We start from the raw sequence: 27,556 nt of genomic DNA, 5'->3' as shown, positions 1-27,556 counted from the left end.
CAACCTGGTCTAGTGGAAGGTGCCCTTGCCTGTGGCAGGGATTTGGACTGAGTGGTATTTTAAGGTCCCTTCTAACCCAAACACTGGAATTAAACTGGAATGATAATGACTTACTCCTGAAAAGAAATACTTGAATTATACAGATGGCGAAAATGGGGTGTTTTAAAGTCATCAATGTGACAAGTGAGAGGGCACAAGGAGAACAAACAAGAGATGCAAAATTGAAGAACAGAAAGAGAGATGCTGTCACGAAGAGGAAATGAGTATGTAGGGAATGAAAGCGCTACACTGAGTTTTTACACGAGAAGCGTGGTGCTAAGCAGCTCCAGGAGAACAGACTATCTGCAGGGATTTACAGTGATGCTATTTGGGAGAATTTACCTTTTCCACCTCTGCACAGGCAAGCCGAGGGGTTCTGTGAGATAGGGACACAAAAACTTAGAAAGTTTTCTTTTCTTCTGTTTGTCTGAGGTGGAGATTGTTCTTAAAACGTGGAGGGTGCTGGAGAGGTGAAAGGGAAGATAATCTGAAGGAAATTAGATTTTTCATTTCTGGCTTTTTAAAAGGAGATTCTTTCATTGGTCATAGTTAAATTAGGCTTGGAGCAGTAGCAGACTGAACACTGATTGATTTTCTCCTCCCTCCATCCCTAGCAAATATAACCTCTGTGTGTCAAAGCTTGTGCTCCAGCACTGGCTCTTGGAGCAAAATAAACTGCTTATAATGTGAAGTTTCTTCACATGGGTGGAAGATGACGGTGGCTGTAACGCGTCACTGGATGCTGAGGGTCTGTAATTTTACAGGTTTTTGTAAAGAAAGGTATGTGTTCATTTTAATTTGCCATTTCTGTTTCATTTCTTTATCTTTCAAACCTGTCTGACTTGCTGCCCATTTGTACAGCAATCTGCAAGAGTATTTTCAGGTTTGATAGGCTGCCTTAACATAAAGTTGCCTCTATAGTCATCGGCATTGCAGCTGTAAACTGCAAATTCCACTTCATTTCTTAACACTCCTGTTCTACAGGGTGAAAACGAGTCCCATTTCAACAGAAAACACTGTGTTTAGTGGTGTTCAAACACCTTTATCCTAAAAAGAATAAATAAATTAAAAGATCAGATTATTCTATTTTTAGTATTATCGAATTCTGGTGGATAAGATGGTTTTTGAGTACTTTTGTATAACCAGTTTTTGCTGGGGAGAGTCATTGGACATCACTGTAACTTCAGCTGTGATGTGGGGCTTGGAACATCTGAAAAGGAGGACTGGGAAATACTCCTGTACCTTCAGAAGTGTCCTAAGTAGAAACATGCTGCTCTGATGCTGCTGTTGGCTCAAACATATTGCATAATGCTCTTAAAATCCTACAACAAGTCAGGCATCCTGATATAGACTGAGGGTGCTTAATATTTCATAGTGATGAGCTTATCAGGATGTCTTTTACTGATACATTAGACAGAGGTGGATGATGCATTTCTCTGTCTTGTAGATGGGAGACAATACCACCCAGATTCTCAGTGAGCAGTGGGTCATGCACTGTGTTAAGAAAGAACTCCAGCTTCAATGTTTGATACTTTTTTCTCTCATATATTTTAGTGTTAAGATGGCAGAATAACCATGGGAGACTGGAATTTCCTTGGTGGCATTTTAGAGGAGGTCCACATTCATTCCACTATTATTGGAAAGATTTGGCTAACGATCCTCTTCATATTTCGAATGCTTGTCCTTGGAGTGGCAACTGAAGATGTTTGGAATGATGAACAATCTGAATTTATATGCAATACTGAGCAACCTGGTTGCAGGAATGTGTGCTATGATGAGGCCTTTCCCATATCTCTCATAAGGTATTGGGTCTTGCAAGTTATATTTGTGTCTTCCCCTTCCTTGGTATATATGGGACATGCCTTATACAGACTAAGAGCCTTGGAGAAAGAGAGGCAAAAAAAGAAAGCTCAGGTAAGGGTGGAACTTGAAAGCACTGAACTAGAAATGACTGAAAATAGGAAAAGGCTGGAGAGAGAACTCCGACAGCTGGACCAAAGAAAGCTGAACAAAGCACCCCTGAGAGGCTCTTTGCTCTGCACTTATGTGATACATATTTTCACAAGATCTGCAGTGGAAGTCGGGTTTATGATTGGGCAGTATCTTCTTTATGGCTTTCATCTAGATCCCCTTTATAAATGTAAGAGAGATCCTTGTCCAAACACAGTTGACTGCTTTGTGTCTAGACCAACAGAAAAGACAGTGTTCATCTTATTCATGCAATCAATAGCAACCGTATCATTGCTTCTAAATATCCTTGAAATTATCCATCTGGGATTCCGAAAGATCAAAATGGGACTTTGTGGGCAGAGTAAAACCAAGGATGACCCTGAAAATTTCTGCATAAACAAATCTAAGAAGTACTCTGTGATACCACACTCTTCTTTGGGAATATCCACCACCCCTCAAAAAACTCTTCCTTCTGCGCTTAGTGGCTATACCTTCTTAATGGAAAAGCAAACTGGGGCCGCTGTCTACCCACTTCTAAATGCTCCTCCCATGTTTCAGCCTGTGCAAAACAACCGTACAGAAAGCAGCAGCAATTACACTCATTGCAATCAGGACATCAAGTCTCCAAAGAAGAGGCCAGCTACAAATGCTTTAGGCAATCAGACTCAAAATACCAGCACCAATAATAATGAAGGCTTGCTTGGAGAGCTTGGGAAAGAAGCACATGATGTGCAAAAAGAAGCTGAAAAGAAACATTTCCTTGTTGTTACTCAGAATGCAGCTCTAGCTTCAAGCATGTGCTTGGGAAGCTGTGCTGAAACGGCATCTCAAACTTCAGTACAACCCCACACAACTTTTCCCGTTACCGGTTTCAGAAGACAACATGGAATCAGTTCATCTTGGAACTGCTCAGCAGTGGCTGAGAGTGCAGAAGCTTCTACAAACTCTCTTCCAAAGACCAGCAACAGAAGACAGAGCACTTTCAGTGCAGACAAAGCCCAAGCTCCTTGCAATGCTGATGTAAAGAAGTGTAGTCGACCAGACACTCCTGACTCTACAGGCGAGGTGAGCTCAGGGTCTAAACAAAGTAGAACCTGTGACAGCCCTAAGCCTTTCTCTCTGTCTAGACGAGTGTCCATGTCAAGCAGTGCCAGCAGCAGGCGAGCACCCACTGATTTGCAGATATAGCACCAGTTAACCCTCAATCGCCCTGATCAGTTCTGGATAATTACTGACCACTGAGACACAAGCAGGACCTATGTGTAAGAGTAGCTAAACTACTGAGCTTGAAACAGTTGTTCCACATAGCTAGAAAAGCACTTTGGATCTTAGCTAAGTAACTTTTAAACAGGCTCTTTACTTCCTTTGTAATGAAAAGGTGGCTTAGACCTCAGCATATAAACTTACACATTATCCTTCCAGCTCGAAAGGGAAACACACATCATGTAGTCCACATATTAGGAAAAGTCAGACATAAAATCACAGCTAATACTATTTAAACTGAATAAAACTAGAAGACAAAATTTACAGTCTAATAATGTATTTTACAAAGACCAATAAATGAAATGAGACTAAAGACAGCACTGGTGCTCTCAGGAGAAATTCATTATCAGTAAATATAGTTCTGCTTAATCTCTCTGAGAATTCACACAGGCATTTGAGCACTGCCTGAAAGCAGAATGTCAAATGTATTCCTGTTTGAACTGCGTTAAATACAAAAAGAACAAAGCATTTGATACATGTATCACTAATTCGCGGACACCGCAGCATACTTTTTTCAGTGTATCACCATTGACTTCCTCGGCAGAAAAAGCAGAGTGAATCTCTGTTAACATTAAATACACTATTACAGTTTCCAAGCACCGTAATTTCCAGGTGAGTTACAAGCTTTAATTGTGAGATTTTGCATACAACTAGTAAGTTATCTTTTTCTTTAATCAGCAAACAAGTTATTGGAATTTATTAATGAGAAGTTTTGGATTTCACCAACCAGACTTACTATGGGGAATAAATGGCAATACCGTGCTACTTTCAGTTACTATGTCAAAAAAATATAGAAAAGCTTTATCAAACTGTAGAATTACTCCTTTTTTGTCTGTCCCCTAAATTCTGCAAGCTTTTAAATTGAAGAATGCTTGTAATTGTTTAGAAGGAGCTTTTTATGGGGGTAATAGAACGAATAAAGGACATTCATCCACTTGCTGCTCCAGGCAAGTTCCATGGAATGGATGGAAAGACAAACAAAATACTGTGTTACATTTGTAATCGATAGGTCTATGAATGAAATACGTTTACTTGAGTGGCTCAGCACTGACAGGCTGCAAGTCCTTAGCGAGGTGGCACATCTGGGATGCAGCAGCGTGTACCTGTGTGGCTTTTGACTTACTGTACATGTACTGGAAAGATAATATGTGAGATGTAGCATCATGATATTATGGCATCATTAAATTCTTAATGTGTGTTATCATTAAGCTTATGAGCCAGCCATGGTTTAGATTGGCCAAAGGCTTTACAGTATTAGGGAAAAAAAGGAGCCAGGAAACCTGAAAGTCTTGCTTGCAGCAGCATTAATTTGGCTCTGTCCACACAGAAATACACATTAATACCACTAAAATTATTTGCTGTTTTTTTCCAGCAGCTATTCTCACCTCTAGTGTTGCTCTATGTGTAATCATAAATAGAGCCTATGTAATTCTGCTACACTGTAAAATTTAACATTGCACAATACACAGCAATGTATTATACGATGCGTATATATATGTGTAGTGTGATTTAGCTGAGTTAATCCTACTACTGTGGCTTTAATTCTTGCACTTCTCAATGTGTAAGTTTCTTCAGGTGATAACTGTGCTAGTGCATGTTTGGCATTTAATGTCTCTGTAATAAAAAGCCTTGTATTTAATGCACTCTGCTCCTGCTGTCTAATAATAAAGAAGTAGCATTCAGATGCTCACCTATGGGATATGACATTTGCATTTCCGATGCTTCAAGACAAGATACAAAAGAATTTGTTTTACAAATCAGAGGATTTTTATTCGCTTTTTTTGTGGACATGGGTCAGTCAATTTATTTCATCATCATGGCACCTTCCCAACAGAAAAGAGTGACATAATTCCTGCAGACACTGCAGGAACAGTGTGCAGAAAAAGTCTGAAAGGACCCTAACATTACAAGATCATTCCATTGGTTCTTTTTCTTTCTATGTTTATAGCAAACAGACTTGACCAGTCAGTAAATACCAGTGTTTCACAAAAATAAACCAGTAAAACCGCTTCCATTTTTATAACAGGCGGAGGTCAAAGACTTTCTTTTTGATGCAGAGTGTTGCTACATAAGACTTTCAGGAGCCCCTTGGGAAGGCAACTCTGCAGCTGCAGCAACTTTCTACTCTGGACATTGTTCATTGAGGTCCAGTTACTACCCAAGCCCCGAGTTATCTGACCTGAAAGCTGAAAGCTGCAATCCTGGGTGGTACTTCACTGCGCAGGGACATGGTGAATGCCCAGACATCACATCTCCCCGTGGTCTGGATGACTGCTGCCGTGGTGATGTACACCACAAATGGGCTTTGCCACGGTGATAACGGTGTCTGGCTTGATGAACACCATCACCTGGAGAAACAAGACTTTGTATGAGCAATACTGACTTGCCCTGACCTTGGAAGAAGAGCTAAAGGCCTGATAAAAGGAGGACATCTGCAGTAGAAGGTGCCGAAGACAAAACAAGGCCTAGAAAAGCAGGAAGTCAACAAGCCATAGTGGTGATTGGGTTAAGGGGCACGGTGTCTGGGGGAGATGGCAACCACTGACTTAACCCAGGACCATGCACCTTCACGTGCTAATTTACATGGCAAGCAAGAACAATTTACCCACTGGAAGGTAGAGAATTAATGATATATGTGATAACTTCTGACCAGTGAAAGGCAGTTTTTTGTCCTCTGAAACATATATAACCCGATGTGCGCAGGGCTCAGCCGCGCTGGCTTTGGGGAGCTGCCGCTTGGCAGACGATGAACCGCCTTGGCGCTGTGTCGGGACAACACCGGCGCTGCCCGGCTGAGGCGAGACCCGGAACGGGGCCCAGGAACGCGGCCCGAGAAGCGGGGCCGGCGGGGGAACGGGCGCGGTGCGGTCCCGGCCCGCCCGGAGGCGTTGCGGCCGTTCGGTCGCTATGGTAACGGCGGGGACGCGCCTGGCGCCGTAAAACCACAGGGCGCAGTCGCGCGGGCGCGCAGGCGCGTTGAGGGGGTCGATGGCGCATTACAAGGTAGGAGCGGAGCGAGCCCTCGGGGATGGTGTGGCCCAGTCCCGCCGCCAGCGCGGGGGAAGGCACCGGCCCTCCGCGTCCCCTCCGCGGCGGTGAAGGGGGAGCCGGGCGGGCCTAAGGAGCCGCCTCCGTTAGCTGAGGTGCGGGGGGAAGCGCCGCCGCGCTGACCGTGTGGGCGTCCTCCCTCAGGCCGAGGACTCCAAGCGGGAGCAGTTCCGCCGGTACCTGGAGAAGGCGGGGGTGCTGGACGCGCTCACCAAGGGTAAGTCCGCGGCCCGCGCCCGCCGGTTCCCTTCCCCGCGGCGGCGGTGGGGGGGGGGGGGCGGCCCCCGCTCCGGTCGCGCTTCCCCCTCGCCGGGTCCGGCCCGGGGAGCCGAGGCCCCTGCTGGGGTACCTGGGTTCATGGTGCGCGGGTCAGTCGGTTGCTAAGAACCGCACGTGGAACGGGAAGGCGGCCCCTTCCTTCTTACGGGGTGTGTTGGAGACTTCTTGTCCGGCCGAGGTGCTTTTCTGTGCTCGCTTTCGGGCACAGCGACGTTGCTTGGAGGCTGTTACTCAGCCAGAGAGCTCCAGACAAAGGAAATACTTGAGGTGAAATAACAGCAAATACGCTCTTAAAACCACTTTGTTTAAAAGGATCCATTCTTGGCTGGAGTTTAGTGCTTCTCCTGAAGCTACTGAACCTGTGAGAGTGACCCCATAGCACAATGGGGAAACGGTGGTGCTAAACTTGATGCCTGTTTTGGCTTTCTGTATGGCTTAGTGTCTTTTAAATCCTTCTGAAGCCTTTTTGAGAGCCTTACAATAGTACGTGGATAAAAGTATTAATGTTCTTGGAAATCACACTGTTTAAAGAGAAAGTAGTAGATTTAGGATCTTAAGTGAATAGGTGCCACACTAAGACTCTCGGTCTGGTATGTGGGTACCATTTGATTTATCACAATACTGCACAGCCTGTGGGATGGCAAAATGAGGTCTTCCAAGCAGTGGGGCATCCTAATCTTGTTTTTCACTGAAGTGCTTGGCTTAAAACCAACTTGGCTGTGCAGTTTGGACATCTGAAACTGGGAGGAGACATCTAAGTATTGATGAAAGCAGATGTTTTCTATAGCCGCATGTGTGCCCCCGTGGGGAGGAGGGAGTGTTTATGTGTGGGACTTTGAGTATTCAGGAATACTCAAAAGATTCAAAGATATATAAGTTCAGAACTTGGACTGAGTTTTCCAGATATGGAGTTGGTGGCTGGCTGGCTGTGCTGGTCTCAGTCAAACCGTTAGGGTACTGCTGCTGGTGTCTGACCTCCGTCCATAAACATCCAGTGTCACAAGCGTCAACAGCAGCCATTTAGTTTTGTAGCTGTAGGTGGTCAATGGAGGTTTGCTTTTATGCTGGAAGCTGTGGAAGTGCTGATGATGTCCTGTGTTTCAAAGCTTAAGTGGAAGTAATGGTTTATGACTGGGAGAGTCCCAAAACATTTAAAGACTTAAAATTGCTGATGAAAGCCAATACTATGGTTGTATGTGGACTGTATAAAAATTGCCCAGGCTGTTTTAGGCTAGAATAGCCAAAAACTGTGGTCAGGGAATCAATACAGCTTCTGTCCTGCTGTCACTGGGTGGGATGCTCTGTTCCCTCCTGTACAGCAGATGTGTTTACATCAAAGTATATAGGTGAAAATCTTGTTACTTAGGGCAATGTGAATGTGACATTGCAGCTTGTGTGCCTTCTGACTGTTGGTACATGGTTTTAAAACTTAGAGTTGAATGGAATTGTTGCAATTGTTGAATATTTTCTATTTGCAGTGTTGGTAGCCTTATATGAAGAGCCAGAGAAACCAAATAGTGCACTGGAGTATCCTTTTTCTCTTCTGCTAACTGTTCATAGAGGCTTCAGACCCAACAGCTGTACTGCTTCTGACCCGTAGGTGAGCTGGAGAGGCTCCTTTACAGACTTACATGGAGAACGTGGCTTTTCTGGCTGCATTTTAGCTGGTAACTGCATTCTTCCAAGCTAACAGGAAGTCTGACAGGATGCAAGAGAAGTGTGTCTATCAGTGTGTCAGCAACTAGAAAGCTAAGTTAGAGACCTGTTGTGCTTTAAGCCGAGCCGGTAACTCAGAACCATGCAGCTGCTTGCTCACTCCCTTCCTTCCTCCCCCTGTTCCCGGAGGGATGGGGAGGAGAATGGAAAGAATGTAACTCCCACAGATTGAGATAAGACCAGTCCAGTAACTAAGGTATAACACAAACCACTACTGCTGACACCAATAATAATGATAGGGGAAATAACAAGGGGAGAGAAGACAATTGCTCAGCACCTGCCAATTGATACCCAGCTTGACCTGAGCAGTGATCTGGGCCTTTTGGGTAACTTCCTGCAGTTTCTATACTGTGCATGATGTGCTGTGGTATGGAATATCCCTTTGGCCAGTTTGGGTCAGGTGTCCTGTCTCTGCTTCCTCCTGGCTTCCCCTCTTCCCTGGCAGAGCATGAGACCGAAAAGTCCTTGATTGGGGTAAACATTACTGAGCAACAACTGAAAACATCAGTGCTATCAGTGTTGTTCCCAGACTAAAGTCAAAAACACAGCATTGCACCAGCTACTAAGAAGGAGGAAAATGACTGCTACAGCGGAACCCAGGACAAGACCATTACAGACTATCTTAGACCTGCAGCATTAGATTTGAGTAATCACAGTATCTGTGGCTTCTGAAGTTGGCTGCTGCTTTGTTTTTTAATTAATGCAAGGGGGGTGTGGGAAAGTAATATTTTTGGTTTCCTGCTGGTTTTAAGCAGCTGCCCTGTTTTGGCTGTTGCTTCTGGTTTTTAGTATTCCTCCTAACTGTTCAGAACGTCTCCATTTCAGAGAGGAAGAGGCCGGTGCAGTAAAACATGAGAATTTGCCCTGTATATGCTGATGTCTTGTTGTCTTGTTTTTTTTTTTCTTTAAGGAATAATACTAATGAACTTGACAGACTTCCTTATTTTTGCACCTTCATCCCCTAGGATGAAAACCACTGTAGTAACTTTCAGTGTTTTAATGCAATTTTGGTCATATGTATTGCAGCATTAACTTCATAAGTATTAAAATTAAAATATGGTTATGTTATCTAACTGAATAAACACTTAACATCTAAATAACAGCTTTCTGAAGCATCATCTGGGAGCTTTAGCTCCTGAGAATCCAGAAATAGAGGCACTTCGCTTGGAAGTGGCAGAGATGAAAGAGAAATATGAAGCTGTGTTGGAAGAAAATAAAAACCTGAAAGCCAAGGTACAAGTCTACTTGGTGTCCCTCAGTAGTTCCACATCACGCCACAAGAAGAGTACTTTAATATGTCTACTAACTTCCTTCTATTAGAGTAACTGATGAGTGTTGTTGCATTGTATAGGCTGAGGGATGCTGATAAATGTTGTAGTACAGATTATTTTTTATGGGATGCTTCTTATATTCTCTAACATAGAACAGTATTGCAAAACTAGGAATTTTATTACTTGGTGGAAGTCTATATTAAGGCTAATCCCATGTCTTTATTCAGTCCTGTGTGGATGTGTTTAAGTTGTGGCAGCATGAGCTACATAATATCAGACAAGTGTGGTGAAAAAAAGAAGCTAATGTATCTATCATAAAGGCTTTCAAAAGGCAAACTGAAGGAGGAATATTCCATGTTGGTTTGTATGGCCTTGCACAGACTTGCTTGTGTCAGGATGTCACCAGTGGAGGCACATGTATCCATGTGGAACACTCATTTCCACTTTTCAGCTAAACCAGCCTGGTGGCCCTCTGGCTGCAAGTACACTGGCTCTCAAGTGTTACCTGAGGCAGAGCCCTTGTGTAATGGGTCTCCAGTCTGGCTGAAAGGGCTCTGAACAACTCCCCCTTAGGAGAGGGCACTGATGGTAAACCTAACAACACTGAAGGAGACCTTTGAGAACCTGAAGCTAGTAGCTTATGTGCTGCTGCAGGTTTCCATGTGTTTGTTGGCAGAGGATAGCTGTTACGTGTAAACATCCCTAAACATGTGTTTAGGGAGCTTAATTATGGGAGAAGGGAATACTGGGCATTACTTCTTTGTGTATCTCATCTGGAGTGCCCTCTTGCTGTCTCCTTGTAATTCTTCTCCTTCTGTTACCCACTGTGAGTCCTTACAGCTCCATTTGTTATTTCTTACTAGGAAATATGGCAAAGAGCAGGATTTTAGGGGGAGTAGCAATAGATCAGTAGTTCACTTGGTGTAGCTGACTTTAAAGCAACCCATAGTAAGTAGTCACATGAAACCAGAGTAACCTGGGTTGTTGTTTAAAGGAATCTTTTAACATAGTCAGAACTTGTTGCAGGAAAGTCTCTTTCTGTAATCATGGGTTTACTTGTGCTTTCACCTTCTTCAGCCTTCAAATAACAACTCCTACTGTATGTGTTCCAGTATTTGTGTTTGGTTTTCCCTTTCTTTCCCTTACCACCTTCTGCCTGTCATTGGGACATACTGTAGAACTTTCCAGGGACAGAATGTGGGGAGAACATTACAGTTTAGCAGTCCTCTAGCACAAAATACATGCCTTTAATTGTGCATTTAGTGGTAATTTTGTGTCCAAATACGTGGTGGTGGTCTGTGCAGATCTGTGCTTTTCCTTGCATCTACTAGTCAGAATGTCAGGTATTTAGGTGGGGTAGGGGCAGGAAGGCAATAGTTAGTCCCTCTGTGGATAGGAAAAGTCAGGATTGTGTACTGGCCATCTGTGGTTAAATCTATGAGAATGCTATTTTATCGGTTCTTGTTGGGGACAGAGGGATTGCTCTAAGTTAGAGTTGCCATGAGGAACATGGGGGTATTAGAATTTATGTACTTTGTTTAATTTTACCTACTCCACAATTTGCAGGAGAGGGGAAGAATCTTCATTGAGGAAACTGGGCTGAGATTCAGTCCTAATGCTTGAACTGGTTTTGAAGCTTTATCTTTAGCGTAACTGAGGTCAAGTAAACACCTTCATGTATTATTACTCGGGAATAACTTTGCAAGTAAAGGTCATACTTTAGTGCATTATTCCCTGGCCATAGTCTCCAGAAAGCACAGTGAAAGCTGGAATGATGACAGGGAATGTTGGTTTGGGTTCTGCTGCTATGAGTGATTGTTTCAGTGAAATCAACGCTTAGAGGGCACTGATCATCATCAACTGCTATTTGAGATGAAAAGTACTTAACGAGACCTAGAACAAGGAATAGGGAACAAAACCTATATATTTGAAAGGCTATTTAAACCTCCTTGTTATAACTTCATGACTATACAATGTGACAGGCTGATGTTCTGAGGGATGGGATACTTTGTTGCCTGACTTGTATAAACGTCAGCGATGGATTAAAAGGCCCAAAGTAAATGGAATGCTTCCAGAGCAGATGTATTCCTACGTTTCTGAATGTAGAAAGTGTCTCTGAAATGTTGCAGCTAACTGAACTCCTCTCTTTAAATCCACAGCTGGCTCAGTATGAACCACCTGAAGAAGAGATGCCTGGTGAATAGCAGTAGTTCCTCCTTTAATATCTTGACTTAATAAAGGGCTTCCTGAGAACTGCAGTCTTTTTTTTGTGTGTGTGAACTCTGATGTCTAGTTTGTTACCTCATCATCTTAAAGAAATGATGCAGTATTGTGAGCATGCAGCTGCAGCAACGCATGAGTTTAAGCAAACTGGCCAACTTTCTTGCTTTCTGTGCTTCAGGGAAGGTGGTAGTTGCGATGAATGCGTAGATAACTGAGCCTGCCAGCTTTGTGCAAACTCTGCTTCGTGGTCAACGGTCCTCTTAAACTGCTGATCTCTCTCTTTGGTTTTCTTTTAACTGGAGGGGATGACATGACACAGATGGACCAGCTGTGAACTAAAGCAGGACCTCCAAGGTATGTTCCAAGTTGATGCTCAGCACTGAGGGTGGGCTTCTGCTGAAGCTGATAGAATAACTAACTACTCATAGGAGCATGAAAAGGAGTGAGTGGAGTTGTGCTACATGGTGGATATAGCACAATGTTGGAGGTGCAGTACCTACTGAGCTTGCACTTTAATTTGCATGAGGTGTATGTGTTTCCATGCAGTTCATGTCTCTAACCCTGGGGATTTGATGCAGGTATACCTGGACAGTTCTGAACAGAATAAAACATTATTACTCATAATGGATGTCCTGTGTAATTAGTGGCACATGTTAAATACAATGTGGGGAGTTCTCTTTTCAGATGCATCTAATGTGGAAAAGAAAATCAAAATGTACCTTTTGAAGAGCTGCATTTGTCTCCTAAAACTGGGTACTTTAAAGGCAACTGATGGCAGGAAAAATCACAAGGAGGGAGAGGTGCAGTAGCTGTGTTGTGTATCAGATCTACTGGCTGTTAGTTTAACTTCTTTGTTTCTAGGATGGGTTTTGCAGCTTGTCCTAGAGGTGTGTGGGATGGATCAGAACGTGTTCTGAAGGCAGTGTAGGAACTGAAATCAAGGGCTAACAACTGTAATTGGTGTTTATCTTACTAGTGCTGCTATTATTGATTTAGAGACCAGAAGAGAGCTAAAGGGGGGGGGGGAATACTGTGTGAAATCTGTAAGACAGTGCCCCAAAACCCTGCCCTGAACAAACAGGAAAAAAACACCCCACCTTCTACAGCAAGTGAGAGAAGAAAGCTCACTGTAAGTTAGGACAATACAATAAGTTGTAGCATGTGGAAAGAGGGAGAGGATGATGCTGTCAAATGCTTTGTGCAGCTGCATGTGTGCTGTGAGTAACACAACCGGAGGAAAACAAACACTGCATGGGACAAGTCCTGCCAAAACAGCAGCAGGCGGGTAAGGTGTTGCGGTGAGGCTGTCATGGGGTGACAGAGACTATTCTGAGGGCTGTAGTACACGTTTACACTGCTCATAGCTGCTTTCCCTTCTCTCTGGAAGCAGCTGAATCGTGTGAACCTTGGCTTATGACGGGAATGACTTAACAAATACTTGTTGCAGCCTCAGTCCAGCTGCCTGCTCGTACAGATGGTGCCTGGACTCCTTCCCCAAGGACTTCGGCTACGGGGAGGAGGAGGAGGAGGCGGAGCTGGAGGGAGGCCCAGGGCCCGGCGGGCCCGGTGGCGGCGCGGGAGGGCCTGGCGGCGGCGCGGGCGGGGCGGACTCCAAGCCGCGGATCCTGCTGATGGGGCTGCGGCGCAGCGGGAAGTCCTCCATCCAGAAGGTGAGGGGCACCGGCGGCTCCCCGCCCCGCCTGCCGCGCTGCCTCTCCGGTGCCGAGCTCTTTCTCCTTTCTGCGTTGCTGTTGAGGCGATTTCTGCTTTTTAACGTGGGCGAATGTGGCCAAGTTGGAGCGGAGGGAGGCTCCGGCTTAAAGACGCGTGTTTCCCAGGACGGACACCGATCGGCAGCTCTAGAGAAAAGGGTTATGTAGCATAGGTCGTAGCCTTTGTAGTTCTTCACTTTTAGCACTTCAGAAATAAAAGCGCCGTGTGCGGTTCAGGTGCGTGTTTAGCGCTCTAGGAGACTTGAGCTGTTGTTCTGCCTTTTGGTCCTTTGAAAGAGACTTCTGCTTTCGCATCAGAGGCAGCTTCTGGTTTCCTTCAGTACGGTAGACTGAGCAGAGAGTCACTGAGAGAGGAGGAAATAAAACAGTTTCAGTGCCTTAGATCTGTCGGTAGCTGTGTGAAGTTGTGTTTCTTAATAAAAAGAAAACAAAACTGACTGTTTTCACTTGTGATGTAGCGCAAGGCAGGTGTAGTGCTGAGCATGATCCTTGCTCCTCAGTGCGCGCTTTGGATTTGCAGTCCCTATTATGAAGGTTTAAGGTGACCTGTTTTTTAGGGAAGGGGTTACTAGTGCATTGAGGTAGTTCTCAAGCTGCAGGCTTAGGGGCCTCAAGCTTTCTTCAAATGCAAGTGTGGAACCTTCAGATTTCTGCACGTTTTATGCAGAGGAGCCTGTTTTGGACGTTGCAATGTAGCGGGTCTGCTACACTACTGCTTTTAGCAGTCTCATGCAGACAACTTGGCACTCCATAGACTGTACTAGACTGATGGGTTCTAAACTGATCTGCAGACCTGCATCTTCTGCTGTGGGCTTTTCTGTCTTCAGACAAAGTTTACAAGAAGTACCGCATCTGTGAGTATTTTTCTCAGGAGCAGACTGGGCTGTTGTTGCTCTTCAGTCTTTCCAGTTATTCCCTGTAATTTAGGCCTAATGCCTGCACTGTATGTGCAAATGCAGTGGCTGCACTGATAGTATTTTTCTGAGTCTTTAGTTATGTGAACAGCACCAATTGTAGACCAGCAGCAAAAGCAGAGATCTTCCTGTATTATTCACAGTTGAAAAAAATGAACCCTAAAATAGAGAGAGAGAGAGAAGGAAGATTGAGGTAAGACATTAGACACAAGTTCTTCCCTGTGAGGGTGCTGAGGCTCTGGCACAGGGTGCCCAGAGAAGCTGTAGCTGCCCCATCCCTGGCAGTGTTCAAGGCCAGGTTGGACACAGGGGCTTGGAGCAAGCTGATCTAGTGGAAGGTGTCCCTGCCCGAGGCAGGGGGTGGGAGCTGGATGAACTTTACGCTCTTTTCTAACCCAAACCAGTCTGGGATTCTATGAAACATTAGCCTTGAGGAACTGAATATTTTTCCCTTGACCTTAAAAATGTAGGCTGACGTCCTACTTTGAATCTCACCAAGCAATCCATTAGCTATGCTGGGGGTGGAGTGGTTTGTCTTGCAGTTTTTTGACAGTAATTGTCGCACTAGAGCTCTTTAACGGGTGACTTCTGTAACGGTGGAAAACACTAAAATAAGTAAGTTACCAAGCACTATATAGGAAACATCTTTCTTTTTGCAGCCCTGGTATTTGAACACCTTACACTTGTAGCAACTGTTATAATATAAAGTTGAGTTGCTTGAGCACAAGGATTGCTGTTGACCCTGCAGCAGACTGGGGGGATACGTACTAGTTGTGTTTGTTCAGGGAAGGGCTAAAATCACAGCAGGGCTTTTTGAGTAGTAGCAGTGAGTATGTTTTTCACCAGTGCAGCTGTAGTGTTCATCAACTGGAGTGCAAGCTTTCATCCTTTCTTTAGGGTGCTTGAAAGGAGAGGGTCAGCAAACACAACTCAGTTGTTACTAGACCCAGCTATTTGGGTCTCTAAAACTGAGATGTTATTTTTGTACACTTATATTGTAGTTTAGGATCAGGCTGATTATATTGTGTTGTAACGCCTGACACCAGACTAAAAGCAAAGGTTCCTTTAGAAATTACCTTTCCTCTCCAGTCTTAAAGCTCACAGTTGCTGCATTAACATGGTGGCTTTGCATTAGATCTGAATTTGGTTGATACAGATGAATTGGAAAGTCCTGTGTTAGACCTGCAAGGATGAAACAGTAACTGGGATGTGTGTGTCTGAGTGGCAGTGTTATTTAGACTTGTGAAAAGGTTTAATTCCGGTTGCTTGGTTCTGGTCCAGGGGAAGTTATTGCCTCAGCTGATGCAGAAAGTTCTTTACCAAAAGGCAAATGTACGCTTTAGAATGAATAAACCTCTTTGTAAGATTCAAGTCATAGGACTTTCACGGGTCTCTTCTAACATTCTAAAGTCAAGACTATTATTTGTGTTCTTTTACCAGGTGGTGTTTCACAAAATGTCTCCAAATGAAACTCTGTTCTTGGAAAGTACCAACAAGATCTACAAAGATGATATTTCCAACAGTTCATTTGTGAATTTCCAAATATGGGATTTTCCTGGACAGATGGACTTTTTTGATCCCACATTTGATTATGAGATGATCTTCAGAGGAACTGGTGCTCTAATATATGTTATTGATGCCCAGGTAAATGCATATCGCTGAGAATCACAAGGGAGTTTCCTTTTTGCTTTGTGTGAGAGAGGAATGGAGAAGCCAGTAATTTGTATTTTTATCTAAGTTTAAGACATCTGTTATGTATGAAAGGATGCATTGGGAATCTGACTTTGGGTGTGTGGTTTTATCTCTGTGAAGTGACTGGAACATACCCGCTGGTGGAGAGAGTGGAAAGGGGCGAGTGCTCTGAGCTTACCCTTCTACAGTAATAAAGAGAACCTGCTGTGCTAGATGGTCTGACTTAGCCCTTCCCTCTGCTGTTGACTGCTGTGGAGTTCATTTAATAGCAGCACGCTTCTGGCCTCAATTTCAAGTCCTGGTACTATTTGGTATCTGGTAGCTTCTAATGAACTTAGGTCATTGTACCATGGGAGATTACCTGGTTGGTAGGACCATCTTGGGGATCACCTTTTGCTGGAGTTGAAGTGTAACCTGCCCTTCTGCTCTGAAGCCTGTTTGTGTAGCTGAGCTTTGTATAGCTAATGCCACTTAATGTACATAACAGAACCTAAGCTACTCGGATTTCTGACACTCCAAAATATTCTACTCTCCCATACTTCTGTTAGTTACAGAAGGGAACTTCTTGCACTGAAATATTTTGTCCTTGTGCAGAATGGAATAGTTATTGGAGATAAGCCTTGTCATTCATTCCTGCCAAAACTGATTTACAGGATGACTACATGGAAGCTTTAACAAGACTCCACATTACAGTTTCAAAAGCCTACAAGGTCAACCCAGAAATGAACTTTGAAGTTTTTATTCATAAAGTTGATGGTTTATCGGATGACCATAAAATAGAAACTCAGAGGGATATTCATCAGAGGGCAAATGATGACCTTACGGATGCTGGGCTTGAAAAGCTTCACCTTAGGTGAGTTAAAAGTTCTGGCATGTGTGATTCTACTGCTGCTGATGTGCATACAGATGAAGGTCTTTTAGATGTACTACTGGATAGGCTGGAGCAAGGCCTATTAGTTTCTTAATATTACACAAACTCTTGTTATAAAATACACTGCTGAATTTATTGGCCAAGCCTCAGCTGTTGGGCTGACCGAAATAATGCAGACTACTGGATCACATTCCAATCAATGGATTTATTCATCAACTCGACAGTAATTCAAGGGCCTTTTGCATACTTTTAATTCAGCATAACAGGCTGAACTTGTACATGTGGCCTGGAGGGGGCAGGGGAGGGAGAGGGGAAGCTGCCTGCCCTCTGATCCTGGCTGGCACTGACTTTTGTTTGGGTTTAAAAGCCTAGTCCCTTACTTGATGTTTGGCTCACTTTTAAGGTGTCTTCTACCAGCACCTTTTAAAAGGAGCTATCTGTTCTTTGGTTTTACTGCTATTTTGATTCTCTTGGGGCTTTTAAGAACTGCCAGTACCTATTGGTGAACAAAGCGGAAGACCAGAACAGGACTTGAAGAAATCTAGTCAATCATTTGCCTTGTGATAAGCATTCTGTAGGTTAAGCCTATTGTGAAGCAGATTCAAATCTTTCTGTCTGTACTCCGTTCTCCCAGGGACAGGGGAAATCTGATGTTTACTGTAGCTGCTCAGCAATGAGGTTCTTGGTGCAGTGGCCAGTTATATCTGTGATAAAGGCATCCCAGCTAAATCATCAGGCCTGAATGTTAGAAAACATAGCTTTAACATTTCTATTACAGTTCTGAAATACTCTTGGATCTTTGTTCTTTTTTAATCCTTTTCCCTCCCTTAGCTTTTATTTGACCAGTATCTATGACCATTCAATATTTGAAGCCTTCAGTAAAGTGGTACAGAAGCTTATTCCACAACTGCCAACACTGGAAAATCTACTAAATATCTTTATATCAGTAAGTGTTAATCTAACAGAACTTGGAGTGAAATATGGGGAATGGTAAAGTGAGCCCCTATGTGCTCTGTTATCACAGTTACCTGTATTAGAAGCTCCTTCCTGCAGTTAAATTGTACTGGTTTGTGCTTTGCATGGGTTTCTCTAAATACTGCCAAAGAACAGTCTGGCTGTTTAGAACTGTTGTCTGGAAGTTTTCTGCCAGCACAGTATACTCATTAGTCTGCTAAGGCACTTAGTAGTCTAATGCAGATGTTCTTGACAAGAGACTTTTTATTTCATGTGGCCTATGAGACTTTTGCCCCTTTTCTGTTAATCTTTGCGTTTCATATAGAATTTGTGACATAGAAACTTGCTGCTGTATACTTTAAATCAAATAAAACATCACCCTAGAGACAAGGCTTGCAGTAGCCTATTTCATTTAAGTTATGTCTGTGAGGCTGTTGCAGGCATGTGGACAACATGATAAAACCCAGTTGTGATAAAGGGGAGCTGTGCGGGTCAGATGTGTTGCTCCACATTACTACTTTTTTTTTCCTGTATTGGTAAAGGACTGTCTGTAATAACCTAATAATAAACTAAAAAGAATTCTATCAGAGTCCTCAGTTTTATTTTTGTCAACTAGAAGGTGATGTTGATATGTGATATAGCAACAAGGGTACTGTATTTATTAACTATATGCTCTAATTATTGATTCTGTCTTAAGCTTCTCAGTTATGTTTAAACCATTTCCTGCTCTTAAGAATGTGAAAGTGTTTGAATTCTACTTGAGATGTTAATAATGTAGTTATTTTAAAAAATTAATTTGAATCCTTTCTCTTTCTGAAGAATTCAGGCATTGAAAAGGCTTTTCTCTTCGATGTAGTCAGCAAAATCTACATCGCAACAGACAGTTCCCCTGTGGACATGCAGTCATATGAGTTGTGCTGTGACATGATTGATGTAGTGATAGATGTTTCCTGTATATATGGGTAAGTGATGAACACTCCTTGGAAAAAAAGTCCTTAAAAGTTGTAGAATAGGCTGCACACTGCACAAGTGGTGCTGGCTTTGTCCTCCAGAAAGATGCTATTGAGTGCTCTGTTCAGCATACTCGTTCTGTAACTAACTAGAATAAAGCCAAATAATTTGGCAGCTGGATCCAACATTTGTACTCTGTTTCCCTCTACTCCTGGTTTTAGACAGCCATCTGACACTTGTAAGTTAAGTGTTTAATGTAAAATGTGAATACTGCTGTGTCTCATTTGGCATGGTGGATGTAAGGCTGTTAATACCTGCACGTAACTGGGGCCAAGTAGCATGCTGTACCTCCAAAGTGTAACTTACACTCAGTGTGGCTTTGAGACGTGCTGCTGTTTTGTGAGGTCAACTCATTTCTTGCTGCCTGTCTCTGAGGGATGCATAGTGCCTGTTTCTCACAATTTACCCCTGAATTCTACTTCACAGTGGATTTCTGAAGTGGCTCTGGAGAAGCAGTAGCTTAATTTAGGACTGTGGTTGCAGCCTGGAAAATACAATGCTGCCAGGAAATACCACAACACTTAATAGGTTGTCTGCTGATGGTCAGCCCAGGGTTGTGTAACTGTTTGGTTTGGGTTGTTTTTCTTTTTTTCAGGAGTGAGTGCTTAGAAGTAGCTTGTCATACATCGTTTTGCTTTGCAGTATTTGATTAGTAACTTGCAGATAGAAAGCAGCATCCTAATCTTTTCTTGTAAATGCAGGTTGCTTTAGCTTAAGACCAAACAATGTCCTGCTCCTTGTTACACTCCTGCCTCAGCCTCACGAAGGAAACCTTTGTAGTAATTTACCAGAAGTAATTTTGCTGAGATGTCTCTCCATTGACATTTCTACATAGAAGTCCTGCATTAGAATCTTCAGACTAATTGCTTGATACCTTTACTGTGGCACTGTAAAGTTGGTGAGATAGTGAGTGAGTAGCAGTGACTCTGGTTTGAAGGTAAACTATGCCATAGTTTTTGTTGTATATAATGTACTATATATTACCTCTGTTAGGAATGCTCAGCTGTAAGCTCAGTATCCCCTAACCTTCCATAGCTCTTAGTTTGATAATAAATAATAAAAATAATAAATGCTGATAGCTTGCTCCTAACTGCTCAGCTAGTACAGTGTCTGGTGAAGGCCTCTACTCTGTTTAGGTCTAGCTTTCCAGAGAAACTTAAGGTGTGATAATGGTCTTACTTAAGACCTACACTGCAAGTTCTTCACTTGCTCACCATTCAGTATGAGCAATATTCTTTTAACTGCATTTAACAGGTACTAACATACTAGATAGTATATTAACATACCAGGTTATGTATTGTGTTAACTTATTCTTTCTTAGGTTAAAGGAAGATGGCACTGGAAGTGCTTATGATAAAGAATCAATGGCAATTATCAAGCTCAATAACACAACGGTCCTGTACTTAAAGGAAGTAACAAAGTTTTTGGCATTAGTTTGCATTCTTAGAGAAGAGAGTTTTGAGCGCAAAGGTAAGGACTTCCCTCCATTCTGTGGCTTGTATCTAATGTTTTTTATCAACTATAAAATACATTAATATGACTTTGTAAGTCACCTTCATTTCTGTGTAACTAAATATGTTCAGTTTCTTCTGGGAGGCATTTTCTCTTTTCCTAGAGATAGGCAGAGAGTTTGTTCGCATGAGTCATTGTCCTTCTGCTGAATTGACTTGTGTAGCTAATGTGGCCTATATCACTACCATCTGCTATGGTACCTAACTATATAGTTAGTTGGATCTGTAGGAGATGGTACAAGTGGTCTTGCATATGTTACAGGGTAGAAATGACAGTGTGATTTCAAAGTATGATTTGAATCATGCCAGTCCTTCCCTTGGTATTTTAAAAAGAGAAAAAGAGGATATGTTCTTTTAATAACTGTACTGTATTTGATCTCAATGTTTTCCTCGCTGCAGTTAAGATGTATTTCTATGTCGTAAAGTGCAAGATAACATTTAAGTGGTGGTTGTGCTGTCCTAGTTGTTTTTAGGGGGTAGTCTTGTGTTGTCCCCTCACCTGCTGTTTAATTATGAATATACTGCCTGCATCCCAAATGAGTACCATTTTATAAAACTGGGACAGTCTAAATAAATACTGGCATCAGTCAGACTTTGTTAATCTGCTGAATCCAAGTTCATACTAAAATAAGTAGCAAAATAGCTGGTAGTTAAATGAAACATGCTCATTTTGAAGCTCTGTTGAGTACGTAAATGTGCCAAGCTGAGCACAGCTTTTCCTCTCCCCTCTTTTCCTCCTTGACAGGTCTGATAGACTACAATTTTCATTGCTTCCGCAAAGCCATTCATGAAGTCTTTGAGGTAGGTGTTGCCTCCCACAGAATCTGCAACCATCAGTCAAGCGCCTCAAATATGAAAGCAGTGACTCACAATGGCACACCCAGGAACGCCGTCTAGAGGAGAGCGAAAGGCCCTGGATAGACTTGTCAGCTCTTCACTCCAAATTTTTGTGGAACAAGAGAAGAGTAGTCTGAAAGCCTGAAGTAACGTTTCACAGGAGAAGAGTGGTGCAAACTGTGGAGCAGCAGCTTGTAACTCATGTTGGACAACTGCAACTACTGTAAAAATACTTTGAGGCCAGTGGAGTGAGAAATGCCGGTTTGAAACCAGCTTTATTGCAAGAGCAGTGGGTTTTCAGTTTGGAGTCCTGTTTTGTAACAGTCTGACTGGTTGCCAGGTCAAAACTTACAAATGAATGAATTTTGGGTGAAACACTGAATGGTCACTTGCTCAAGTGTTTGTTTTTTTTCTTTTTTTAGATTATTCTATAAAACATCCACTTTTGCTTAAGTTTACCCTTTTGTCATGAACAACAAAAGTGGTGGCATTATTTAGGCTTGTGAAACTCAAGCTTTTTGTTTGGTGGGGCTGGTCTCACACATCATTCCATAAAATAATTCTTGGTCATACTGATGTGCTCAGAGTATCCTCATGGGTTCTGTACTCGTTCAGTGGATGCAAGGTAGAGCTCTGTTCTAGTGATTCTGTGGTGGTTTGGAGAGCTGACCTGGAGCTTCATTTTAAGAGATCGTGATACTTTGCTTTCAGACCACGCTTCTTGGTATGTCCCCTTTGAAGGAAGGGAAGTATTAAAAGCAGAAATAAACTACCTGCTCTCTTCTGCAAAAACATAGATGTTATATATCTGTGTGATTAATCCTATTCACAAAACAACTGCATGGCTAACTAAACTGGAATGTCTGCCATCCGTTGGAGTAAAGCAGCCACTTTCAGCTATTCCCAAGTGGAAGGATTATAAAGTTAATGGCTTCTGATGGTGGATCTCTCTACCCTCACTGATAACCAAGACAATTCCTAGGAAAATGTCTGAGGGCATTATCCTTGCATGGCAATTAAATTTCAGTGTGCCACAACCTACTAATAATACTGGACCTTGAAAGTGTGTTGATTCCATACTGTGGCAAACACCTTGTTTGTCGCCATGCAATCCAAATAGAATAGTGGTTTGTTTTTTTCCTGATTTTGTGAATGCTGGCTTTCATACTATGGGAAGTATATCTGAATTCTTTTAATCTAATTTATTGGTATTGGTATTATTACTGCAGATGTCATACTGTACATGAGCCTTGCTATGCAGTAAGCTCAGCTACTGGCCCGTAAAGATCTCGCCTCTTTTTACCTGTCCCTGTGTGTGTATCGGTGTTGCGAAGCCACTGGACCAACTGACTATATAAAGTGCCACTATAAAAGTTTCTGCAAGAAGATCTGTACCTGTAAGCAGTCTCTGCAACCGATGTATTTATGTGGTCACAAATAACCACGGGATTGCTTCTGTGCTTAGAGAATGGATTTTCATCAAAATATGTAAAAAAGAATATACATGCATTAACATTAGGTTGTATGCACATGCTGTGTAAATGTTTTTCCTTTGTTTTAAAGATGTTGTACGATACTAAATACATAAAGGATCTGCTCCCAGAGTTACTAGGAGACTTGAGAATTCAAGTGCTCTCCTTCAAGTCTCTTAGTAGCAGCTGTGGTTCTGAACTGAGGCTGAGCCCCTTTTTGGTAACGGAACAGCAGGGTTTTTTTTAAGGAAGTGTTGTGGGCTTGTAAGATCAGGTTTTGTGGCTTGCAAGCCCCATCCCAGTGTTCTGGTACTCAAGGTGAGAGGAAGTAACTGGCAAGATCCCAGGAAGGAAGAAATCATTCCCATTTGTGCAGTGAGTTTTCCATGTTCGAAGTACACGTGTATGTTCCTTTCTTTGTCTTCACTCTCTACCTGATTTTGTGCTAATAAAATGAAAAAAGGTGAAACCGTTGTACTTGTTTCTGTCCGAGGGGGAGACACTTCAGCAGCAGGCTATAGGGGCCTTATATGCTTAAGCAAATTTTATAAAGCCATGTTATGTTCGCAGTATTTTTAAGGTTAAATACCGCCTTCCCCTATGAGGCTTCAGTCAACCTAAGCTTTCCGTTCAGTGAGAGCTGACCTCAAACTCAATACTCAGTTTTTAGAGGCTGACTTTAAAGGCATATATTATTTTCACTATTGCTAGCACAATACTGGCTTTAAAAGTTCCATTTATTTCTACTAAACAGCACCATATTTGCTGAGTTTACTAGAACTAGTTGTAAGGTCCTTCCTAACACTAATGCATTTAAGTCATGCTGCTATTCAAGCAGTGTCACTTAACCTGTTGCTGCTTTAGTGACAAAGCAGTTTTTGGCTTCTGCTGAAATCTGCTGCTGGGAAGGGAGGGGAAGAGTGGGAATTGTGCTTTATTTCACCTGTTTTCCCTTCCTGTGCTGAGACAAGGTAAGGCAACATCACAATCATGCCAATAAAAGGACTTAAATTGTGAAGGGAAACCATCAACTACTGCTTCACTTTCCTGCCTGTTTTTCCTTCTGAACCTGCAGTGGTACAGATGCTCTGCTGTCTTCTTTTTGCTGCTAAGGAGAAAAAAGGTGCAGAAAGGGGGAAAGGGAATAAAACCCTTTGAGGAATTTAAATCCTTTAAGTGATAAGTAACGGATAAATAAGATTGTCAAGGAATAAATTAGATCTTGAAGGGGTAAATAAGCTCTTCAATGGATAAATAAGATATTTAAGGACTAAGTAAGATCTCTTTCTGACTGCGGCACTCCCTTCTGCGGTACCTCTCAAAGCACCAGCTGGTTGCTGATCTTGGGCTGGGTTTCCAGTTCCATGTTGTAGGGGTGAGGAGGAAAGGTGGGGTAAGCCAAGCCTGGGCTGAGGGGGCAGAGCAATACAAGATGGTGTCTGTCAGCTGCCCTGAATCACTGACTCAACCGGGTTGGAAAAGACCTTTAAGTTTAGGCCAAGGCCACCACAACCCCATGGCACTGAGGCCTCGTTTACCCGGTGTGTGAACACTTGCAGGGACGGTGACTCCAGCGCTGCCCTGAGCACCCTTTCGGTGCCGGTTTTAACCCGCCCGTCCCCTCAGCCCTCCCTCCCCTCAGCCCTCCACAGCGGCCGCGCGTTACCCTGCGCACCTGACGGGCGGTCGCGGCGGGGTCTCGCCTTCATGCAGCAGCAGGGCAGGGTTCTCCTTCCCTTTCGCCCTCCGCAGCACCTCGTCTCCGCGCTGAGGAGCCGATGGCGGCCGCTCGAGGAGCCCCCCGCGGTCGGGCCGAGCCCGCCTGACGCGCCCAGGCAGCAGGGGGCGCCCCATGGCGCTGAAGGCACCTGTCGCCGGGCTTCCGGGCGGTTTCCCGCCGTTGTTCTCCACAGGCGGCGATGGCGCCCGCGCTTTACCTCGGCTCCCCTCACACCTCGCCTCAGCGCACCTGAGGGGAAACGCGCTCCCGGGTCACCGTCCGCGGGCCTGGCGCGTTCCTCCGGTCAGGGTAGGTACCTCCTGGCACCCCTGTGAGCCCTTTCTCAAGGAGATCTCTCAGAGATGTTGCGTTCCCTCAAGAGCGGAGCGGATGCTTTTCAGCTCCCGGCACCTGCTCGCGGTAGATGGCACTCTGGTAACATGCCTGCGAGAAGGTTTTTTTACTCTCTTTCCCGAAGTCGTTTTACTCGCTGTCTGTCTTGGGGCTTACCCGGGACAAGAGCACATCCACTCTGTGCTGGGACGAGTCCAGACGGGTTTGCAGTTTGTCCTTGAAGACTGAGAAAACTTTTAGCACAGAGCAGTTGGGGAAAAGCTTCTTTAAATCTGCTTTGTTGAGTGCTGTGGCTGTATCCCAGGTAAAGCGTTTTCTTTTTAATTTCTTTACGTTTCCACTCACTCCCGCTACTGTGTATGTCACAGAATGTTTTCGGTTTGAAGGGACCTTAAAGCTCTTCTAGTTCCAACAGCCTGCCATGGGCCCTGAGGCCATCTTCTTCCTTCCTTTCCTCTCCCCACTTTTGCCTTTTCTAGCCCAGGTTCCTACCCTGACCGTTGGAAATGGGTAGCAGGAGAGAAGTGGCCTTTAAAAAGGACTTTTAGAGGTGTTTTGTCTGAATGCTGGAGTTCTTTTTGAGTAAATTTGGTAAAATTGTCTTATATTGTCTAGATAAATAGCATTTTGTCCTCCAGTTTGTTCAAGTGCAAAGTAAATGTGCAGAGTAAAAGTGCAAGTTTTCCCTCAAGATCCATCATGTTAGGATTTTTTCCTTTGTGTTATGAACAGTATTTTTCCATGTCTAGAACTGTTATTATATTTCCTTATTTCTAATATGACCGTTCATCTTGGTTTTACAACTGTACTGATACCATTTTAATGTCAAAGAAGGGGTACAGAGATGATGGAGAAAGCTGTGGCTGGTGGTATAAAGAGAGAGAGTGACGTCAAGGTGCAGCGTGGGCACTCCAGAGTACGCGCTAAGGAAGGAAAGTCTTCTCCGAGAAGATGACCCAGTACATAGAGCAGGTTACCCAGAGAATTATGGGTCTCCATCCTCATGGTTTCGAGCTTCAGGTAGGAAAAGCTGGGGCTGATCTCATCTAGCTGCAGAGAGCACTTGGATTTGATGACATTCAGGTGCTTCTTATGTCGAACAGGTCTGTGAATGCTGCAAGATACTTCTAGCTCTGCTAGCTGTAGAGTATAAGCAACCAATAAAAATATTCTATTTTGCTCTGGTATTTGTTTTGAAAGCTTTGACTTTTCTGGGCATAAGCAGCCACTGTTTTGTTGATGTTATTCACCTAGATGGTTGTGTTTAGGGTGAAGTATTAGTTAAAGAATTATTAACAATGTTATATTCAGCATGAAAAGAAATGTCACTGAGACAGCAAATAAGATGTCCTTTTTAAAAATTCCAAGTTTCATTATTTCACAAAGGTGTAGACCAGTATTCCATCCTTTTAACAGTTGAGTTTAAAACCTGCTGTGAAGTGAAGCAATAGATCTTATATAGGATACAAGCTACTTTTATGTTAATTCCCTGCTTTTGTGTCACTTAGGGGCAAGTAAGCCTTCCAGCTCCAGTCATGACTCATTATGTCAGGCACTTACTGTACCTCCTCAGCTGTGCAATTCATACACAATAAAAAGCATGACAGCATTTTTAGCTACTTTGTTATACTACTAATTTCTTGGCTTCTTGAACAAAATACCTTTTATATCTTCAAGCAGAGTGGTGTAGTTTGAGTCTATAATATTGATTGTGCCTGCCTGGGAATGGTTTTAATGGTATTTTGGGAATGTAAATAAAGGTACTACTGTTTTATTTTTCATTGCTGCTGTGACAGCATTGATCCCAGAAACAAAATGTTAGCTGTATCAGATAACCCCCCCCCAAACAGACTCCCAACTAAACCCCATAATATTTAGTGATAATATAAATTGCTAGGCTTGTCTTTCACTTTAATGAACAAAAATACAACCCCTTAGTCCTTTGTGTGGTATGAATATTGTTTACTGGGCTAAGAATTTCAGTGCATCATTTAGAAAACATTTTCCTTGGTGTATTCTTGAACTCTACCATCATGAAGGGTTCATAGGTGTAAGTGTTAGGGGGAGACTTCCAGGTTACTGTCTTAGAGTTATTAATTGTATATTATTTCTTCATTACATCTAAGAGGTATCCTCAAAACATGTTCATATGGACTCTAGGATCCTAGACAAATCCGATTTGAGTAAATCGGAAGCAGACTGTTTAAAACAAATGTTTGTTCTGTGTTATAGGTGAAAATACAACAAAATGAGTGCAACAAACCCCACCAAAATACAATAAAGTACAAACTGCAGCACTGTGTACAAAGCATGCGCGGTAATAAGTCAGTAAAAGTCCTTACTTTCTTGTCCATTCACCTGGGCTTAAATTTGGTCCCAGGCACAACAGATACAGCTTGTTAACCACCTCTTGAGGGAAATGACTGACACCACTTTCTGAGTGAGCCTTTTGTCTTCCTATTAATGCAAGTGAGACAGGTTTTCATTTCCTCCTGCTGTTTTAAGAGATGAGTGTCTTCAAAAGTTCTAGTTTGGATTATAAGAGAACCTACTGTATGGGAATATTTTTTCTGTCTTTATTTCTTGTTTCAATTTCATTGCCTGAGAGATTTTTTTACAGCATGACCACAAAATTCTGTAGAAGTACATTCACAGTTAATGTTTGTAAATCGGTCCAAGCTAAGTCAGACCAAATCTG

General features: G+C 43.1%; 3 protein-coding genes across 4 annotated transcripts; all 3 read left to right on the top strand.

The window, feature by feature from the left end:
- Nucleotides 1-1,470: 1,470 nt before the first annotated feature.
- GJA9 (gap junction protein alpha 9) lies at nucleotides 1,471-3,250 on the top strand. The gene has a single exon (XM_057403541.1). It carries the CDS (start codon nucleotides 1,615-1,617, stop codon nucleotides 3,175-3,177), a length of 1,563 nt encoding a protein of 520 aa, XP_057259524.1. The 5' UTR covers nucleotides 1,471-1,614; the 3' UTR covers nucleotides 3,178-3,250.
- Nucleotides 3,251-6,127: 2,877 nt separating this feature from the next.
- MYCBP (MYC binding protein) lies at nucleotides 6,128-11,819 on the top strand. Its single transcript, XM_057403559.1, has 5 exons — nucleotides 6,128-6,255; nucleotides 6,445-6,517; nucleotides 8,058-8,106; nucleotides 9,399-9,528; nucleotides 11,726-11,819. Exons 1-5 carry the CDS (start codon nucleotides 6,241-6,243, stop codon nucleotides 11,768-11,770), a joined length of 312 nt encoding a protein of 103 aa, XP_057259542.1. The 5' UTR covers nucleotides 6,128-6,240; the 3' UTR covers nucleotides 11,771-11,819.
- Nucleotides 11,820-11,884: 65 nt separating this feature from the next.
- RRAGC (Ras related GTP binding C) lies at nucleotides 11,885-23,253 on the top strand. 2 transcript variants are annotated; one of them, XM_057403552.1, is made up of 7 exons: nucleotides 11,885-12,143; nucleotides 15,877-16,080; nucleotides 16,782-16,981; nucleotides 17,831-17,945; nucleotides 18,773-18,915; nucleotides 20,286-20,434; nucleotides 21,221-23,253. In XM_057403552.1, exons 2-7 carry the CDS (start codon nucleotides 15,892-15,894, stop codon nucleotides 21,370-21,372), a joined length of 948 nt encoding a protein of 315 aa, XP_057259535.1. In that variant the 5' UTR covers nucleotides 11,885-12,143; nucleotides 15,877-15,891; the 3' UTR covers nucleotides 21,373-23,253. The 2 variants fall into 2 exon arrangements, with proteins under 2 accessions (XP_057259535.1, XP_057259534.1); XM_057403551.1 differs by lacking the exon at nucleotides 11,885-12,143 and adding an exon at nucleotides 13,306-13,459.
- The last annotated feature ends 4,303 nt before the right edge of the window (nucleotides 23,254-27,556 follow it).

This window comes from Pezoporus wallicus, unplaced genomic scaffold, assembly GCF_028554395.1.
Source record: "Pezoporus wallicus isolate ANWC-B61680 ecotype Strahan unplaced genomic scaffold, APGP_CSIRO_Pwel_v1 contig_8232, whole genome shotgun sequence".
Taxonomy (NCBI): Eukaryota; Metazoa; Chordata; class Aves; order Psittaciformes; family Psittacidae; genus Pezoporus; species Pezoporus wallicus.
The sequence above is the reverse complement of the archived record's forward strand: the minus strand, read 5'-3'. Positions and strand labels throughout refer to the sequence as shown.

Excerpts from the sequence above, each read along its gene's own strand:
- GJA9 (XM_057403541.1), top strand. The coding sequence starts at position 1,615 with ATGGGAGACTGGAATTTCCTTGGTGGCATTTTAGAGGAGGTCCACATT.
- MYCBP (XM_057403559.1), top strand. Across the intron at positions 6,518-8,057 it reads GCTGGACGCGCTCACCAAGG|TGTTGGTAGCCTTATATGAA; the intron begins GTAAGTCCGCGG and ends TTCTATTTGCAG. Across the intron at positions 9,529-11,725 it reads ATAAAAACCTGAAAGCCAAG|CTGGCTCAGTATGAACCACC; the intron begins GTACAAGTCTAC and ends TTAAATCCACAG.
- RRAGC (XM_057403551.1), top strand. The coding sequence starts at position 13,421 with ATGGGGCTGCGGCGCAGCGGGAAGTCCTCCATCCAGAAG. Across the intron at positions 13,460-15,876 it reads GGAAGTCCTCCATCCAGAAG|GTGGTGTTTCACAAAATGTC; the intron begins GTGAGGGGCACC and ends TTCTTTTACCAG. Across the intron at positions 16,982-17,830 it reads CTTGAAAAGCTTCACCTTAG|CTTTTATTTGACCAGTATCT; the intron begins GTGAGTTAAAAG and ends TCCCTCCCTTAG.